Source organism: Arachis duranensis, chromosome 6 (genome assembly GCF_000817695.3).
Source record: "Arachis duranensis cultivar V14167 chromosome 6, aradu.V14167.gnm2.J7QH, whole genome shotgun sequence".
Taxonomy (NCBI): domain Eukaryota; kingdom Viridiplantae; phylum Streptophyta; class Magnoliopsida; order Fabales; family Fabaceae; genus Arachis; species Arachis duranensis.
The window spans coordinates 110,109,199-110,130,189 of NC_029777.3; the positions used below are offsets into that span (position 1 = coordinate 110,109,199).

The 20,991-nt window shown below is 32.7% G+C and overlaps 3 protein-coding genes across 3 annotated transcripts in view; 1 reads left to right on the forward strand and 2 right to left on the reverse strand.

The window, feature by feature from the left end:
* Positions 1-7,965, forward strand: part of LOC107495953 (inactive protein kinase SELMODRAFT_444075) — a 10,370-nt gene extending 2,405 nt beyond the window's left edge. The window contains exons 3-8 of the mRNA XM_016117148.3: positions 5,027-5,121; positions 5,349-6,373; positions 6,532-6,692; positions 6,933-7,012; positions 7,097-7,418; positions 7,494-7,965. Coding sequence (XP_015972634.1) covers positions 5,027-5,121; positions 5,349-6,373; positions 6,532-6,692; positions 6,933-7,012; positions 7,097-7,418; positions 7,494-7,643 — 1,833 coding nt within the window. The 3' untranslated portion in view covers positions 7,644-7,965. The remainder of the gene's footprint in view (positions 1-5,026; positions 5,122-5,348; positions 6,374-6,531; positions 6,693-6,932; positions 7,013-7,096; positions 7,419-7,493) is intronic.
* A 108-nt stretch (positions 7,966-8,073) lies between these two features.
* Positions 8,074-10,281, reverse strand: LOC107495955 (protein JINGUBANG-like). The gene is made up of 3 exons (XM_016117150.3): positions 9,904-10,281; positions 9,076-9,591; positions 8,074-8,908 (listed from the first exon to the last, which is right to left on the reverse strand). Exons 1-3 carry the CDS (start codon positions 10,093-10,095, stop codon positions 8,201-8,203), a joined length of 1,416 nt encoding a protein of 471 aa, XP_015972636.1. The 5' UTR covers positions 10,096-10,281; the 3' UTR covers positions 8,074-8,200.
* Positions 10,282-18,363: 8,082 nt separating this feature from the next.
* Positions 18,364-20,991, reverse strand: part of LOC107495954 (allene oxide synthase 1, chloroplastic) — a gene marked incomplete in the record, with an annotated part of 3,003 nt that continues 375 nt past the window's right edge. Inside the window, 2 exon segments of the mRNA XM_016117149.3 lie at positions 18,364-19,091; positions 19,822-20,985. Of these exon segments, the coding sequence (XP_015972635.1) occupies positions 18,762-19,091; positions 19,822-20,985 (1,494 nt within the window).

A 20,991-nucleotide genomic window follows, 5' to 3' on the forward strand; every position in this document is an offset into this window, starting at 1 on the left:
AATCTTTTTCCCAGTAACGTGTCAGAATAGAGGAAGCTTCAGTTCTGATATTTGCCAAGCTGTACTGCTGTACCAGCTTGACTGTAGTTTGTTTCATTTGCATGTGCTTTGCAAATCTTGCCTTGGTAAACAACATGCATTAATAATTGCACATGCATAAAGTTTTCACTAACTAGACAACAATATTTAATAAAATTAAACAGGAGGTAGCAACTAGCAAGGAGAAAAGCCTATTAGAACTATAAATTTACGCAATTAGCTTAAAAAGGTATTTGGAATGTAGAATTAACTTCAAGGATCATGAAATTAAAGCATGTTAGACATATTCGTAACACAAAAATATTTGATAATCAAAGAAAATTAGCTAAAAACAGTCATAATTTGTCTTATTTAGTATTTATTAATTGTTGCGACAATTAATAATACTAAAGAAGTCAAGTTCTGACTGTTTTTTTTGTTTCCCTAGCATTACCGTTAGTAACAATGGCGTGGCAACAATGATGTGTAGTAAAAGATAGGGGTGTTCGCGGTGCGGTTTGGTTCGGTTTTGAAGGAAAAAGTCATCCGATCCGAACACTTAATTTATGTGCGGTGCGGTTTGGATTGGATGAACATTTTTTGGAAATCCGATCCGATCCGATCCGATTACAAGCGGTTTGGATCGGTTTGGATCCGCGGTTTTTTAAATACAAAATAATAACTTAATTTATAAAGTTATATAACCTGTCCAATAATCCATTATAATAATAAAACACAATTCAACGTAATAATAAAACAAAAATTCCATAAAACATTATAAACTAACATGTCCAATTGCCCAACAATCTAACATATTCAACAAGTATTGATAAAATAATAATTCTTCAGCATCAAAATAACTAAACAAGTCTCAACAACACAAAATTAAATAACATAGAAAAGTCTTAATAAAAACATAACATAAAGAACTCCAAACTGAAAGCTGAAGCACTGATCACTAATCAGATTCATCACCAGAGCCTTCTTCATCTATTAGTTGAGGAATTGGCTCAAGTTCTACAATAAAATGTAATAAAATAAATATTAGTAAGTTAAACATATTATCAAATAGTAAAGTTAATCACTATGTGAAGATAAAATAAAACATAATATTAAAGAGCATTACCTTTCTCAAGTTTTTCAAATTCTTCAAAAGACTCCTCAAGGTCAATTGGCAATGAATTGGCTCGAAACCAATTTTGTGCACAAATCAAAGCTTCAACAGTTTTTGGAGTAAGAGAGCTCCTATATTGATTAAGCACTCTACCTCCCGTGCTAAAGGCGGATTCAGAAGCAACCGTTGACACCGGCATAGCTAGAATATCCCTCGCAATTTGACTTAAAACAGGATATTTGTAATTGTTAGAGCTCACTTTCCACCAAGTTAAAATATCAAAACTACTTGGATCAACTGGTTTCTCCAAGGACTCCATGAGATATAAATCCACTTCATTTGTGTTGACACTCTCACTTGCTTGTACATCATTTTCAAATGCTGCCGCAAAGCGAACATCATCAAAGGCACTATCATCCATATCCACATCTTGGCTGTGTTGTGCAGATTGGTGTGCTTGATCACTATTGAGAGCAACCCTATAGCTGTTAAACAAGTCATTGAATACTTCCTTCACCTTACCACATAAGAAATCAGCATCCTCCTTCTCAAACAACCTTTGAAAACTCCACTCAACAAACTTAATCTTGTATCTAGGGTCAAGTACCACAGCAACAAAAATCATCATATTCATGTTCCTTAAGTTACCCCAATATTTATCATGCTTAGCCTTCATTTTTGTAGCCATACCCTTAAGTAGTATGTCATTACTATCAGCCCAAGTCTTCAAAGAACTAAGAATTGAACAAAAGTGATGAAAATATGAAGAAGAAGTCACAAATGTAGAACCCGAGACTTTTTTGGTTACATCAGAAAAAATCTTCAAAAACCTCACAAAACATCTTGCATTATCCCAATCTTCATTCTTTGGAATGCCCCCTTGCATCATTACAAACTCAGCATCCCTCTCACTTAATCTCTTGAAGGCCTTTTGGAATTTTAAAGCACTATCAAGCATTATGTAAGTGGAATTCCATCTAGTGGGGACATCTAATTGCACACAAGAGCAGTCTTGGATCCTAGCCTCTTTAATGCAACTTTTAAACCTATCCATACGACTAGGAGAAGCACGGACATATCTAACAGCATTTCTAATTTTACTAATTGAAGAATGCATATCCTTCAAACCATCATTCACCACCAAGTTCAAGATATGAGCACAACACCTAACATGCAAATGTTCACCTTTTAAAGGATGTGAATTCCAATCTTCCATTCTACCTTTCAAGTAACAAATGGCAACATCATTTGAACTAGCATTATCAACCGTGATGCTAAAGACTCTACTTATTCCCCAATTCAAAAGACATTTTTCTATCTTCCTACCAATTGTTTCACCTTTATGATTCTTGATGAGACAAAAGTTAAGAATTCTCTTTTGCAACTTCCAATCTTGATCAATAAAATGTGCAGTGAGACAAAGATAGTTTAGATTTTGTACAGAAGTCCAACAATCAGTGGTCAAACACACACTTTGATTTGAGTTTATAAAGACACTCTTCAACTTCACCGGCATAGCTAGAATATCCCTCGCAATTTGACTTAAAACAGGATATTTGTAATTGTTAGAGCTCACTTTCCACCAAGTTAAAATATCAAAACTACTTGGATCAACTGGTTTCTCCAAGGACTCCATGAGATATAAATCCACTTCATTTGTGTTGACACTCTCACTTGCTTGTACATCATTTTCAAATGCTGCCGCAAAGCGAACATCATCAAAGGCACTATCATCCATATCCACATCTTGGCTGTGTTGTGCAGATTGGTGTGCTTGATCACTATTGAGAGCAACCCTATAGCTGTTAAACAAGTCATTGAATACTTCCTTCACCTTACCACATAAGAAATCAGCATCCTCCTTCTCAAACTGTCCTGAAGATCTGACTGATTCAAAAGTGGATGGAGTAGCACTGGTAAATCCTGGCTCGCTACTTTGAACATCCTGTGATAACAAAGATAATTAATCAGTTTATGTTATTTTAATATTTTTCTCAATTAATTAACATATTGAGTTGTTACCAACATACACATTACACAATAAAAAATTACCTCAGGATATGAAGCTGACATTGTTGACCTTCGAATTAAAAGCTAAAATTACTGGAACAAATATAAAATCTGCAAAAAATAAAAAAAATAGAATTCAATTTCAATCAACAAGAACAAAGGTAGATTTTATACATATACCTCACAAGCTTCTTTCTATCTTTTAATTGTTCATATACCCTAGTCGTGTTCCATTATATTTCCAGATTATACTTATTATGAAAATCTAGTAGCATAACTTTTTTATTTATTTTATTTCTTTTCCTTATGCATCTACCAGAACATCCTAAATAGAACACTTAAAGCGTGAAATCCATCATCTTTGTCCCCTTTCAAATATCACTGAAGTTCATATTAACAATTATACATTGAGCAATTTGTGGCAATTATCTTGTAAAAGAATATGAAATGAAGCATAAGTACTAAGCACAGGTAAATATATGTACAAGACATTAACTCAAAGCTACCATCAATGATTGATGTGAACAATGTTACATAAGATTTAATGTTTTACTCATAAGAAACATTAAGGTAGTATAGAATTGCATATTCATTAGTTTGTTAAAAATATCAAAGTCGAACTTGTTACCTTCTAAGAAATTTTTGTCTTTTGAATCAATGATATCAGTGAAAGTTTAACAGATTTACAAAAACAAAATAAACAAAAGCAAGTAAAAATCTACCTTCAACAATGAACAGTTTAACACAGATTAACAAGTAAAAAATAAAATTAAACAAAATCTTAACACAACAGAACAAAACAAAATAAACAAAACCAAGTAAAAATATACCTTGAGGCTTGAACAGTTTAACACAGATTAACAAGTAAACTTTAAAATTAAACAAAATCTTAAAATAACAGAATAAAACAAAATAAACAAAAGCAAGTAAAAATCTACCTTCAACAATGAACAGTTTAACATAGTTTAACACAGATTAACAAGTAAAAATTAAATTTAAACAAAATCTTAAAACAACAGAACAAAACAAAATAAACAAAACTAAGTAAAAATATACCTTGAAGAAGAGCAGCAGCAGCGCCACCGAGGGGAGAAGGCGGCAGCGGTGTCACCGCGGAGAGGAGCCGCCAGCGGCGTCACTGAGAAGAGGAGGCGGCGAAGGGCATTACTCAGAAGAAGAGCGGCGGACGGCGTCGGCGTGTGTCGGTGGGAGTGACTGAGAGTGAGTGATGCTGTGAATCTGTGATAGTGAGAGTGAGTGATGTTGTGTAAGGATGAAGAACAAAGACTAAGGACTAAGGAACGAGAGAGAGCACTGAGCATAAAGGGTTTCTTACTTTCTTTCTTTAGTTTAGGGTTTCAAAAATTTGGGAATCGGCGCTACTGCACTAGTGTGCTAGTGCTACGGTAGGTATTATTATTATTATTATTATTATTATTATTATTATTATTATTATTTGTAATATATGCGGTTCGGTTCGGTTCGGTTCGGTTATGTAGAGGGGAACCGCAAACCGGACCGAACCGCAATAAAACCGATCCAAAATCCAAAAAATATCCAAAATAGAGCGGTTTAATTCGGTTTTCGGTTTGAATCGGTCCGGTTTCGCGGTTTTTTTTGGACCGGTTTGGATCTGAACACCCCTAGTAAAAGATGAATAGATTCTTTCAATGATTAGCCATATGCTAGATATCCTTACAAGAGTTCAAAACTTCAAATTACAAAAAAGACACATAAATAATTCCCAGTGAACCTTTTGGGTACAACCTTACAAGTGACAAATTAGATTGCACACAAGGAGGTGAAACCTTTTCAGTTTTCACTAATCATGTAAATGGATACTAATAAGCATAACATAAGTGCTGATGAAATATATAAATGCAGGTTAGGGTGAAGATTAAGGTGGTAACTGGTACTCCAAGTGGTGCTGTAGCAGCTGAAGCCAGATGGAGTGGCTCCCATTGGGTCATACTGGACAAGTAATTTAACATGAAAAATGTATTTCTTTTTTCTAAGCTATTATAGCTCATTTAATTGACTGCTTGCATTGTGTCTCTTCACATACTCACATGCATACCCCTTTAATATTAACAAACCAGCATTTGTTTTCAACTATCAATCATGCAGAGCAACCAAGTAGAACTTTTCAGTGCCTTATGCCAAAATCATACCTTGTTATATAACTTAACCTTATTTTCTGAAACAGGAAGTTAAAGCAAGAGGTGAAGCATTGCATGGATGAACTCAACTGTAGCGTTGTGGTGATGAATGCCTCAAAACCAAAAGTTCTCAGGCTTAACTTAGCATGCTCTGATGAACTCCAAACTCCATTTTTCTCCTCTGCTTCTTCACCGGATATAGCAATTGGAAAGCTCAAAGGCCGCAGATTGAAGCATTCAACCCCAGTGAGTAGCCCTGAAGAACCAGCTACTTCTGCCACTAGAACCATCGGAGTTTACTCAGAGTCAAGTTCTGATTCAATGGCTTCTCTTTTCCAAGTCTATGAGCAAAATCCTCTGTATGAGGGTCAGGGACCGCACGAAAAAAGAGCATACAAACCAATCAATGAGCCAAAAGAGTTCAACTTTGATTTGGAAAAGGATTGTCCTCCCACGCTGGGGACACATTCAATCCCATACGTGTCAAGTGATGATAACAAGGATGTGTTTTGGATTCCTCAGAACAGAGTTATCCAAAGAACCAAATCTCCAACTTCCAAAACACTACTTGAGAATTTTATGCACTGTGATCAAGAAATGAAAAGGACAAATAATGAACTTGGGTTTAAACAATCTCAAAGCAGAGTTTACGCTTCCAACTTGGGCAACAGAGGTAATGCCACCATTCCTATGGGCAGAACTTCGTGTATACCTCCTCCCTTGTGCTCTCAGTGTCAGAACAAAGCACCAGTTTTTGGAAAGCCTCCTAGACAGTTTTCTTACAAGGAGATAGAGGAAGCTACTGATATGTTCTCGCATGCAAATTTTTTAGCTGAAGGTGGATTTGGTGTTGTTCACAAGGGAATTCTCAGAGATGGCCAGGTTGTTGCTGTGAAACAGTTAAAGTTTGGAGGCTCTCAAGCTGATCTTGATTTCTGCAGGGAAGTTCGTGTTTTGAGCTGTGCACAACACAGAAATGTTGTGTTGTTGATAGGATTTTGTGTAGAGGCCAATTTGAGGATATTAGTCTATGAATACATATGCAATGGATCCTTGGACCTTTACTTACATGGTATGCCTCAATTTCATTGGACCCTTACTTACACGGCTATTAGTTTATTTTACATATTATGAGTTTCTCTTTCAGTTCTTTGCACTTGTATTTGAATGTTCGTCTGAATAATCCAACAAAAAGTTCATATCAAAGTTTATTTCTTTCTATATTGACAGGAGATGGGAATACCCCCTTGGATTGGAACTCACGGTTAAAGATAGCGATTGGAGCTGCAAGAGGATTACGCTACCTTCATGAAGATTGCAGAGTTGGTTGCATAGTGCACAGAGATTTTCGACCCAGAAATATTCTCTTAACGCATGACTTTGAGCCTTTGGTAGCTTAATTACCTGGCCCTTCTGCATTTTGTAGTGTGTAAATTGGTGGAAACTCAGGTGCAGTCGACTTCATATGAAGTTGATAACTGAGAGCCGTTAGATGATTTGACTGATTTGACTAAATTTTTATTTAACGGCTCTCATCTATCAACTTCACGTTAAGTCGACTGTATCTCAGTTTTCACCGTGTGATTTTAAGAATAAGTAGCTTTAAACATGATAGTTTCGCATTCATTCAGGTGGCTGATTTTGGGCTTGCTAGATGGCACTCAGAATGGAATATAAATACTGAACAAGATCGAGTTGTAGGAACGTCAGGGTAATTATCTCTATTTATACATAAATAATTCCATGTTATATAACACCGTTACGTTGTTGTTAATTTTTGCATAAACCTATACAGGTATCTTGCACCTGAATATCTTGAAGCTGGAAATCTTACATATAAAGTAGATGTATATGCATTTGGCATTGTTTTACTAGAGTTAATAACAGGTCGAAGAATTAGTGAGTTGGAACAATTTAATGGTCACTCGTTTCTTTCTGAATGGTTTCATCCTATACGCATGTTAGAGGCAGATCATATATTGCAAAACGTTCGGTCTCTTAATCCATACTTGGGGTTTGAGACGTCATTGGAATTTAACTTTGAATTACAAGCCATGGCAAGAGCTGCTTCATTGTGTCTACGTCTGGATCCTGATGCCAGACCTCCAATGTCTAAGGTATGCAGAAGGCTTAACATGTTTTTAGTTTCTTGCAAATTATGGACTGAAAATGCTTGTTATATATACTTGTAGATCCTGAGAGTACTGGAAGGGGGTGATGCAGTTCGTCCTATTGGTTTAGACTTCAATTCAGTTGGTAATAGAAGTGGCCATTTAAGTGGTTTGAGTTCTCACACTCCACATAAAGGTACAATAAGTCATTCTCGTAGGCTATCACATTGATCACATAGAAACATGGTGAAAATTCAGATGTCGTCGACTTCGCGTGAAGTTGATAGCTGAAAGCTATTAGATAAAAATTTAGTCAAATCAGTCAAATCATCTAATAACTCTTAGTTATCAATTTCACCTGAAGTCTGACTGAGGTGAATTTTTACCCAAAAACATTCAGAGAATCAAACTTTCACTTATTGGTATAAATGTATAAGGAAAAAGTCAATTGTCAAAGAATTCTTCTCACGTAATGTCCGTGACACTTGTTATTTGTGGTCTTCTCCTCAACATAGTTAATTATTATGGTGAATGAAATGCTTTTTCATCTCAACATCCCCTCTCTTATATATATATATAAATTTTTTTTGGTGTCTTCCTTTATAATATTATGTCTGATATAATACATAATAGTGAGAGAGTAATTCAAAGAGATGAGATGGGGGCATCAAAATATGGGCCGGGCCGGGCCTTTCAAGGCCCATCACAAAACAATATACAGTTATACACACTAGTCTAACTGATTCACCAGCGTTCATACACCCAGAGGCCAGAGCAGTTTGTTTCAGTTATTTTCTGTTATTGCTCCGGCACGAAGAAGAGTAGCTACTAACAGATTCAGCAAATGGTATTGAATCTGAATCAGAAAACATACGGTGGTGGCGCTGCTGCTCCTGATTATCACCACCTCCAACATCGGCAACGCTCCAGACCTTTACAGACTTATCCAAGCTCCCACTGTACAACACCCACCGCCTCTCACCACCACGCGCCTTCGCCTCCTTGTCTTCCTCCACCGCCAGACACTTCACTGGACCCTCGTGCCCCGTCAACATCGACACGCACGTGTGGATCGTTCCCTCCTTCTTCCACACGCAGATTGTCTTGTCGGCGGATCCGCTGAAAACTAAGGTTCCGGCAGCGGCGAGGCAAAGGACGGCTAGTTTGTGGCCTTTAAGGACGCCGCCATGGGCGAAGTTGTTGTTACTGTCCCAGAAGTTGACGAGACCGTCGGAGGAGCCACAGTAGAGGGTAGAGAAGGAGGCATCGAGGGTGAGGGCGGTGACGGCGGATTCTTGCTTGAGCAGGGTTTGTGCATTGGTGTGTTTGGTGCACTTGGTGGAGCGGGAGGAGGGAGTTTCCCGCTTCCACATCTTAACGGTTCCATCGGCAGAGCCGGAGAAGACGAGGCCATCAACGCCGCACACCACGGAATTCACCGTGTCTTGGTGAGCCGGGATGGATTCCATGCACCTCTTATCGGAGATGCGCCACACCTGTTATTTTTGTTATTGCATGGGTCACACACAACCAATAAAATAATGACACTTAATAATTAAAAATTATTATTAAATAATAATTTTTAATTATTAATTTTATTGGAAGAAAATTTGACATAAATTTTTATTTAAAATAAAATAATAAGTGGAAAATAAGACATTACCTTTATGCTTCTATCCCATGAAGCTGAATAGAGCAATGTTTTACAATGAGAAAGGCTTAAGGCGGAAACAGCATCAGAATGCTTAATCCAAAGTGCTGAACGATTTTTCCGAACTTCAATGTAGTTACTTGGTTTGAGAGAACTCTTGAGTATATCTTTCAAAGTTGGCAACGTTCCTGCGCGTTTGTGAACATTTGGTGCCTTAGGGTTAACCTTCCAAACACGAATTTTACCATCTTGGTGACCAGTGAAGATTTTATGTCCAGATATTATGATGGCCTTAACCAAACCACTGTTTGATTTGAAGCCACAGAATTCTTGGAGGTTCTTCCACACACGGATGTTCTTGCTCTCGGAGCCAGTGTAAAGGAGGTTACCGGTGGCAGCCAAGGAGTATATGTGTCCCTCCTCCCGGACCAGGGAGCCCAGGAGAGCACTTTGTGCGGTGCTTTCGCCGCCTTGGGAGCATAATTCCTTTGAAAATCGCGAATTTGCGGTTTGGTTCCATGGTGACATCTATCGCCAAAAAGAACAGTAGATAATTGAATACTGTCATAAAATCACTCATTCCAAAAGATTAAACTGATGAAAGAATATAATATAAATTATTATATTTTTATTAAAAACACTTAATCATTTGACGTTGTCATGATTTTTTAGAGATGTGCTATATAGATCAAAAGAAAAAGAAGATTCCTTAATCAAAATTATGTCAATGTTAGATGAAATTAAGTGATAGATTTTTGTTTAAAAGTTTTTTTTTATGAAATAATTTAAAATAAATTATATATAGATTTTTTTCCAAATAGAAAATACGAACACATGTACCATCAATGGGGATCCCTCGCCGCTGAGGCGGCCAGGATCATAGTAAGGGCTCATGGGGGAGGCGGCGGTGTTGGATTGCATGGAGAGCTCATTGTCCGATAAGAAGTCGGCCGAGGGCGTCCGTTCCGAGTGCATTCCCGCCGGGGGACGCGAGACACCCGTGGCTTCTTCCCCATCCCCTCTCATAGCCATTTAAATTTTGTTGATATTTCTACTTTGTTATGGAACTATATATTGTTGTTCCTCATTCACCACTCTATAGGACAAGCACAAAGTTTGTTGTCAATGGTTTGAACTAGCACCGAAAAATTCAATCTGCGGAAAAACAATTGAGGAATGGAGAATTTGAATGGTTGGTTGGCGAAGAGAATTTGCAGGGAAAATGAAGGAATATGCAAATTGCACTACTAATGAAAGCAGAGGGAAGAGAGTAGAAGGTATAAATACATCTCTATATATACATGGTGCATATGAATTGCTCAATAGTGTGCTGCCACGTATAAGAATTTAATATTTAAAAATGGGTTGAAATAACAAGAAATATTAATAATTTTAAGTTCCTTGATATTCGGGTTTATTGGGTAAAATATAGGGAAGTGACAATAATGTGTGGGAATAGTTTGTGTTTTCTATTTTTGGATAGGTGAGTAATGTTTCTTTCTAACTTCCAATATAATAATGTGTTTACAAGTGGAAAATGTTTATTGTTTGTCATGTTATTTTCTGACATGTGATTAACATAAAGATAATAATATGTTTCAATGTTTGATTGGTCCAGCAAGGGCTACCTAGATCTTTTTCTTGCTAATGATTATGCAAGAGTATGGTGGTGATCTTAAGTCAACTGTATGTAGTAGCTCTTAATTAATAATTTATAAGTTTAAATCTTCAATCGAGTTTGTGAATAAATTTTTGAGTTGAGATTTATGATTTGTGTTACATATCCGACTTTCATAAATTTAGGACAAGCAACTTATTAAGAAATTATATTTATTTAACCATAACAAGTTATAGATATAAAAAAGATGGTTCATACAAACCGGTTACTGCTCAACTTTTTAGATATGATGCTAATTCATTAAAAATACAATGCAACAAAAGCAAAGATAATATATCTTATTAGCTTTTTGAACTCTAAACTATAAATACTACAAAGTAATAACACACACCTTTTTCTAAAGTTTTATTTGCTTAAACAACTGAAGAGAAGAGACCATTACTAAGCTAGTCTAGCGTCATAGGGTTTCTCTTCTAAGTAAAGTAGTAAACTATCTAAATTCTCATGCAATCTTATCTTTGTTTTAAGCTTAAGTCATATATTAATTAGAGGAGACTCACTCATATAAAATCGTTTAAAATATTTTTTTAAAAATATTTTTTAATAATTAAAATTTAATATATAATTAATTAAATTGTATTATTTTTATTAAAGTTAAATCAAACAAATTAATTTGACTAAAATTTAATAGAAAATGACTACAATATTCTCATTATAAAAAATAATAAATTAAAATACTTTTATTATATATATATAACAAGAGTATTTTTTTTATATTGTAATATTTTTTATAAAAAAAATATTTTAGATTAGTTTAAAATTTGGTTCATCAATTTTTTGTCAAATCGATTTGTCTAATCTAATTATAATAAAAATAATACGATTTAATCGATTACATATATAAAATTTTAATTATTAAAAAATATCTTAAAAAAACACATTTTAAATATTTTTATGCTTAATTAGAAACGTTAATGTTTAAATTAGTTACTTTTCTCTAGTTGCATGCTCTCTCCCAACCACATAAACAGTTTCACACATTATTTGAGAACAAATGCATTATCATTATTGCGTTACTACATATAGTCATATATACAAACTTCCGGAGATGGGTGTTGAGTTGGATTCTATATTCTAACTCTTTACATTTTTACCAACTGTTTCCTTATGATTGGTTGAGAAAAAAAAAAAGGCACGTCAATATTTGAGGTGAAATAAATTAGATCTTATTTAACTTGATTCCATATCTTATAATAATTAAAGAATTTAATTTTAATATAGTGTAAAAAATTTTATATAATCATCAACTCAGATCAATATGTTTAAATAATTTTTTAATTAATAAATAAAAAATAATTATTTTTATTAATATAATAATATATAATTAGTTGTTTATATAAAATTATTTTAATACAGAAAAATTCTTTGCTATATAGGACTAGAAGAGTGTCCTTTCGGCAAGAGGAAGCTTCTTGAAAGTACTAACATGGTTTTATTCATTGAAAGTTAATGAATTATGGAGTTTGGGTCTATATCAGGTAGGGGCGGTGAGAATTATACATTCCTCAAATGTTACTTCACTAGCTTGTAGTAGTTACATTTTCTCTTTGTAGATGAACAAGATATGCCATTAAAAAATATTGGAGTTTCTAGTTCTTGTATCCATTTCCATTTCCAACATAACTTCATTCCGTTAATGATGAGAACTTCACATGGAGCACTCTTGTGGTTCTTTCTTTCTATTATATTACTCCTATAGTTTTGCTTCAAATACAAGCTATTAAAAATTCAAAGATGGAAAAAAGAAAAATAGACAATAATATGATTAGTTTGGTAAAATTTTTATTTTTTTTAAAGTATTTTATAAAAGTTGATTTTTAATAGATAATTTTTTAAAAGTTATAGTAGCCGTATTTAATAAATTAAATTAAAAATAATTTTAATAAGTACAAGTAATAATAAATGTGTTTAATAAAATAATTTCAACAAATTAAAAATATTATAATAAAAATTAATGTAATAGTTAAATTTAAATGTTAATTAATGTATGAGATTATATGTTTTTTTTTTAATCTTGATAAGTACAAATTAATTTTAAATTTTTTTTAGGTACGTTTAAAAGCATTTCTAACTCTTAAAAGATGTAAATATAAACACATGAATTTTTAATTTATCAAACACAAATATAAATACTTTTTCAAAAAGTTTTACCAAACCAAACATAAATTATATCATATTATCATTTGACGGTAATACTAAGAAGATAAAAAATAATCAATCAAAACTTGTCTTATTATATAATATAAAATGTATTAAATAAAATAAAAAATAATAAATTTTAGTAATTTTTAACTAATATTTTTGAATTATCAAATATTCTTAATCATTTAGAATAAGGATATTTTTAGAAATGTAGCTTATCACAATTATCTATATCTGTATACGAGTAACAATTTGTATGTTAATGTTTGACCATATCTAACTTAAATTAGTAAAAAGATATAGATATGCTTGACTTATTAAGAAAATTGTTAGCATTATCGAAAAGAATAATATTATACATATAAAATTTTTTATTAATTAAATTAATTTAACATAATAAAAATTAGATATAATTAATATTATTTAATATTTTAACTTAATTAGACTAAATTCATGAAAAAATTTAAATGTATAATATACTCTATTTAAAAATGTAAGAGTAACAAGAATCCCTATTCAAGTACGTAGCTATGTTAAATGGAGAAGGAGAATGGCATAGCAAGCACGCAATAATCAAACTTGGGTTTAATTTCTTTTCTCATTTGGAAAAAAAATCAAAACTTTCTTTTCACTCCATCATGGTTGCCTCAAAACAGTTTAAAAAAAAAATAAAGAAAGAAAAAGAAGCTTTATATATTTCGGTTGCTACAATATATCTCTGTCTCATTGCTCATCATGAATACTAAAATTATATTGAATATTGAGTAATAGAACATTTCGGTGGAGAAAGCATACTTTCATATAGTAGAAATTTATTATGTATATCTCGGTTATGTGTCATATATTTCTATTATTTATATTATATTGTATTGATCTCACACCAAAGTATTGAATATCATATCATATGTATGTGTGCAATTACGATAACATTATATAAAAAAAAAGAAGATAAATATAAGATATGAGTGAGTGTGGCAATATATATTAGATAAAGTATTTTTACATGATAAAATTAAATTTTATAATATATATATCATTAGAAAAAAAAAATAGAAACATATATATCTTAAACATTTTAAATAAACAACTTCTAATTTAATAAAAATTCATTTAAAAAAATTATGGAGATATTAGAAAATAAGCTATCAGTGCAAAACTATAGTAAAAATAATGTTGATACCGGATAATCGATGAAATCATGCATGGTATGTAGTAGTTCGTATACATATATATATAATGACCCGAGAAACGATAATTTTCTGATCCGGATAATGAATAAAAAATACTTATAAATTTCTTCCTAATTTTTTATTGAAATATCTCACATCAAAATTGTAAAATATTGATTTATGTGTCCACCGGCAATTAATCAAACGTCTGAATAAGAATTCTTATCAAGTTATCATCGCTAGCTGCCTCTGCATGGTGACTGAAATGAAAGCTTTGATTTGTCTTTTTTTCCTCATACATTGCATTTTCTTGGTTGGAAGGTTTCGTTTTTTGTTTTTGTTTTTGTTTTTGTTTTTTTTTTCTGATTTTCACTACTTTGAAAAGATAAAAAACGAAAATTGAAAATAATATAGTGGTTGGGATTTTAATCATTTTATATTATTTTAATTAGATTATATTTTATAGTTTAACGTTCTATTATATTTATTGACAAAAAAAGTTTCTGTTAATTAAGCTAATGTAATATACAAATTAAAAGAAAGACGAGTTGAGTTTTTTTCACAAAAAAAAAGATAAAAGTAAAAATTTGCACACATACATATATATCTTAAAAGAGAAATTAGCCAATAATATAAATAATTTGTGACAAAATTAATTTGGAAAACTATATGGAACTAAAAGGTTATCAGCCAAAAACTAAACAAAACCACATTAATTTATATTAATTATTAATTTTAAATTTTTTAAATTCAAAATTTAAAACCTAATTAAAACCTATAAAAACCTTTTTCTTCTCTCTCACATTGACCTACCCACCTCCAACAATCACACACAGATCTCTCTCTCAGCAATATTATTGGAAGCGCCGGCGACTTCTTTGCTCTCTGCGACGTCCTCAACAAGCGCATCCAAAACAACTGCTTCAACATGAAATCCACCTTTGATTTTGTCACAGATTGAGGCAACGCCCGAAGCGGATTCATGCACCTTGGTTCCCGTTTTGCAATCTTCACCGTTGACCGTCGCGGTTCCAAGACAACTGTTTTCCGATTTGTTGAAATTAAAAACAAAGGATAGGATTTTTGCTTAAAAAGAAGGAGAAGACCTAATGCTATGCGTGGACGCACCGTAACGAATCCAAGATTTTTGTGCGCTCTTTCTCTCTGGAGTCAAACCTTGAGTTTATTTGGTTTTCTCATCCACATGCTTTCAGGCTTCGGCCTTCTTTGAATTTTCTTTAACCCCAATCTGGGTTATTGTCTCCGGTTCTCCGGTGGCTACGAGGATGATATGAACGAAGGAGATGTCATAATCTATACTGTCGGGTAAATTATGAATTATAAAAAAAACATTCATTTAATATGAAAAAAACATCCTAATACTTAACAAAAGAGACATCCAATTATATTTTAGCAAAAAATAATTAAATATTTATAAAATTTAAAAAAATATGAAATTATTAAAGAAATAGAGACATTCACATTTGCAATACAAAAAAATTCAAAAAATATATAAAAGAACATCTATTTAGTATGAAAAAAAACATTTTGATACTTAGCAGAAGAAACATCCATATATATTAACTCGTAGAAATTTTAAATTCACCTAAAGCTATTTGGCTGATTTTTGGCTAATACCCTTTTGGTTCCCTAGCATTGCTCAATTAATTTTAATAGTGCTTCTTATTATATCACTGTGGCATCTTCTAATATAGATTGCACGTTAAAACCTAAATCAAACCATAGTTGTCTAAGTTCTTTAGTTATTATTACTATTTTTCTTCAACATAATTTTATTGGTAAGGATAAAATTAAGATGAAATAAATCTTAAGAACAAACTAACTTAAACATCCAATATAAAGGGGAGTGTTTTTTTTTGTTTTAATTTGGACTTGATATATATATATATATAATATGAAATTATTTAAAAAAAAGTTATTAAGTAAATTGAACTGTTAAATTTGTTGAGAAGAGAGGAGGAGAATGAAATTGGTAGATCAGACTTGTATAATATAAAATGTTAAAAAATTCAAGTACATAAATTGGAGAGTAAAATTTTTTATTTTGAATAAAAAAATATCATAAACATAAACTTGATTCTTAGATTTTGGTATCCAAATCTCACCTTAAATTTTTTTTAGTTAATCTTCACAATTTTGTGATACACTTCTTACTTTCATAACATAACAAAACACACACTTTTTTCTTTTTTTAGTTGTTTATGGTATCTTTTAAATCTAGAACTATACCACAAATCTGAATTCTATTTAAGAATTGTCGCTGATTAATGAATTGCTGCATGTACAAAATGAGATTCAAACTTTGACATTCGAATGAGTAAGTTGACCATCAACTCAAATCGATTAACAATTTAACATACACTACTCTCTAATATTAAAAATAAAAAGCGGATATGAAGTGGGGGTATATAAAGTATATTTTTCTCCAATGTTTTTCTGGGCCGGGTACTGTTCTCATTAAGAATAGGGCTAAAGCTGACAGAGATGGGTTTTTTGGTCAATTTGGATTCTCCAAGATAATGGGCCCACAGATCGTTGTAGACATTGATACGTTTATGTAAGACTAGTTTCCCAAGCTTACTATCATTATTTTAGGTGAACTCACATTTAAGTTTATTTGTTTTGGGTCAACAAATTTGGGTTTAATAATGAACATCAAGATTTCCAAGTTTCAACATACGGCTGTAAAAGAAACATCAACCCAAGGACCAGACCAAAAATTTTTATATGATTGTATGTAACCTAGACAGACCCTAGATCCATGGCCAAAAAAAAAAGACAGAACCTAGACACCAAACATGATCGTGAATTCGTGATACCTATGGCTAATAGATAAAGCTTGATCTTAACTTGTTATTTGGTACATTTTGCCATTTTACATAAGAATGAAATGCTAACATAATATACGTCATTCAAACATGGTATGGTTCAACTTGTTATTGTATAGAAACATCTTAACAAAACTAATATGAAAAATGAATAATTAAACAGCTTCAACGAACATAAGCTTCTCGGTTGGTACCACCCACCAAGATAAGAAAAGGTCGTGTTTGATTCAATTTCTAAAAGTCAACATTTATTACTCAGCAAGACATCCATAAAATTTTGTGACATATCATTGTCCTCTAATGGAACAGCTTTCCGTACGCTTGAACATTCAATTCCGGAGAATCAAAAATTGGTCAAACGAAATGAAGAAAGTTTATTGGTCCTATTGAAAATTCAAAGTCAAACTTCTGAAATATATAGCCGTGTTGAAAGTCAGCTCTTTAATTGAAAGTCTAACTTCATCAGATCCTAAACATAATAATTTTTAACCGAATATTCTTTATCTTCGCCAATAGATTTTCTACCTAATAAAGCGATTATTGAAATTAATCGTAATCATCGTCAGCTTCTCTATGTGATTGTACTTTCATGACTTTTAAATTTTTGGGGCAAGACTTTCATGATTAACATTTAACAATGTTGCAAGTTGCAACATTATAAACGATCGAAAAAGCACCAAAAAAAAAAAATGGCGCAAGTTGCAATCAACCGGGACCAATGTGTAACTTAAGAAATGAAAAACGGGTTTTAATTTTTATTTTTTTTTCATCATGGTGCTTTAACAAGGGAAAGTTCTTGAATATCACATGTGCTATAGTCTCACAACATATGCAAAATTGAAAATAATTAAGGGTATATTCGGTTTATTTTGTGGAAGATCACTTTTCAAAATATTAAGTCAAGAAATTTTAACAACTTACTAAATTGAATCAGCTGTTTTAATACTCATGGGATTGTTTAGATAATTTAAACAAAATAAAAAAATTGTAGACATTATAAAAATACTCTATTTTGTATTTGATAAATTCAAAAGTGTAAATGCCTGTACTTTTAAGAACATTTATAGAGATATTATTTACAATTTATTTATATATTTTAAATATTTTTTTATTTTTTAACATGTTTAGTAAATTAAAAAAAATAAAAATAAAAATATTAAAAAAATAAAAAAACTTAAATTTATTAGACTATTTTTGACTATTTTTAACTATTTTTTGTTATCAAATATTTCTCTTTGGAGAAACAATAGCACCAGCACTTCCCTAAATTTATCGAAACAAACTTTCCCTATCCATCTAATGCACTACATAATAAGGCACTATATCCTCCATATATTTGTGACGTTTGCTTACTTTTCTCACTGCTTATTGTCCTGTTAAGTAAATCATTGAAGTGACACCCAAATATTTATAAAATTTTAAAATAATTCGTACATAGTTAAATAAATATTTTTGTGAGGAGTTTAATAATAAAAAAAGCATTGCCTCAATAAATATTAGAGAGCACATTGTCAATGACTGCAGCAGCATGTAATACCCACTACTTGAGTGGGTTACATGATGACCCACAAAGGTTCTATTATTACACCACTTTATGTTCCAATATGACACTAATCTAATTCCCTATATCTATATTAAAAATCCAACATGGGGACCATACCTTTTAGATTTATTGACCCTAAATTCAATAACATAAAATCAAAATACTATACAAAATCAATACAAGAAATAGCTTAGATCTTCATCTCTTTAATTAGCCATTGATATACCATAAGAATATATATAGGATTAACACCAAAATAAAAATAAAAATAAAAATCCTAATAAATACAAGAATTAAAAATTGAATTATTAGAAGATTTAGAAGCTAGCTCTCTTAAGAGAAGTGAGGGTAATCTTAGAGCCCAAAGGTGAAGTTCCAACTTGAATCTCAAAGGAATCATAACGAAGAAAGAGTTCAACAACAAGAAGCCTTGAAACAAGCACAACAAAATCCTTCCCAGCACATTGCTTGTTGGAAACACTGGGATTTTCGGTTTCAGGACCATTGGACCAAATGACATACTTCAACAACTTCTCCCCTTCCTCTCCCATGAACCTGTCCCCAACAAATTCCTCGGCTCTGTCAAAAATCTTTGGATCTTTGGTTGCAAATGGTTGGTACCCAAATAGCATTTCCCCTGCTTTCACCTAACCCATGTCAACAATAAACCGTTAGTTTATTAGTTAAATGATAAAAACACAAACACAACTCACCACTTTAGCTGTAGAAGTATCCACTTTATATTAAAAAAAAAAGAGACAAATTCTTAAGTGTTTTTGTACTCTCATTCATTAAATATTACGTATTATTTTTTATTTTAATTTTTTAACATAAAATAAAATTTATATTAAAATATAAAATACATATTTAAAATAAATTAAACTACAAATATATTTATATACAAATATATATATACATAATAACATTTTAATTCTAGACATTTATTTTGAGTTGTTAACAGGTAATGGAATCTTTTACCAGCTCATGTCAGTTTTGCTAACCTTAATTAACTGACGAAAAAAGTTTAATAAAACAATTCATATTAAAATTTATTAAAATTTTAACTAAACAAATTTTTATACAAAAAACAATTCAAATAAACAATTATAATATTCTAATAAAAAAAGCTAGTGTACTCTGCATCAAATAAAATTTTTTTTAATGATTAGATTAATCAAATAAACAATTATAATATTCTAATAAAAAAAGCTAGTGTGCTCTGCATCAAATAAAATTTATTTTTTTAATGATTAGATATTTATCTATTCATATAATTTTTTATTATTACAAAACAAACTATTACTATCAAAGGAATAGATTGTTAAATTTGATAGTAATTAGCGATAATAATTACTAGTTAATTAATGAATTAATTACCTGAAAAGCATGTTCATGGCTTTCAATGACCAAGTCCCGTTTGGCTTTGCCATACTGCAACGGCACCGGCGGATCAATCCTAAGCGCCTCGTACACCACCGACTTCATTAGCTCCATCTTCTCCATAGTCGCCATCGTAACCTCTCCACCGGCCTCCTTCACCGCCGCCCTAATCTCCGCTGCAAGCCGCGCGTGCAACTTCACCCCCGCCCTCCCGATCCACTTCATCACGTTTGGGAAGAACAGCTTCATGCCTCCGAACGAATTGAAGCACGTCGCAAAAACTAGGTTATGGCACGCTTCCTCTCTCGAGATTCCCAATCTCTCACCTTCATCCAGCATGAATCCCGAAGATTCGTAGAAGAAATCGTAGAGCCTCTGGTACTGCTTCTTGATTAACTTCGGCGGAAGACGGAAGTTGTGGAAAACAGAATCTTCGATGAACTGAGGCAAACCGAGTCGCAGAATCGGACTGAGTTGAAACAGAACCCACTTCTGAACGATTCCTGGCCCGTCCGTACCGAGTTCGGTGTCACCGGGGTTTGAACCGAAGAGCGATCGCGCTAAGAAGTTAAAAGCTGCTTGATCGTTCGCGAGGGCAAAATCGGCTTTTCCTTTCTCAGAAAGCTCTGATTCCAAGGACTCGAAGAACTCCGTGTAGCTTGAACGGAACTCAGGAATCACGTTTTCACGACGCGATTTCAAGAGAAAAAACATTAACCGTTTCAGAAGGCCGTGTTTTGCTTCTGAAGGATCCAGGTAAGCGAGGACTCTGTAACCGCCGGTGAGTTCAGTCGACGGCATGTAGGTTCCCGTGAACACGTCACGCTTTTCGACTTTCGAGACGTCAAAAAGCGTGGGAAAAGACTTGGCGTCGAGCAAAACGACGACGTTTGGTGAGTTTGAGATGAACGGTCCAGGTGGCATGTTGGCGCGGAAAACGGTTGACTGATATTTTTGGATTCTTGATTTGAAAAACTCGTCACGCCCTTGGTTGTAGAAGTAATCCTGACGGTCTTTTAAAGGACCGATTATTGGGATCCCAAGGTCCCCCGGGATCTTCCTCATCGGTAGGTTGTTGATGGTTGGCTCACTTGGTAAAGAATTTGTTTGTCCGGGCTTGCGTGTTGGAGGAACCGATACTGACGGTGTCGGTCTCTCCGACACAGA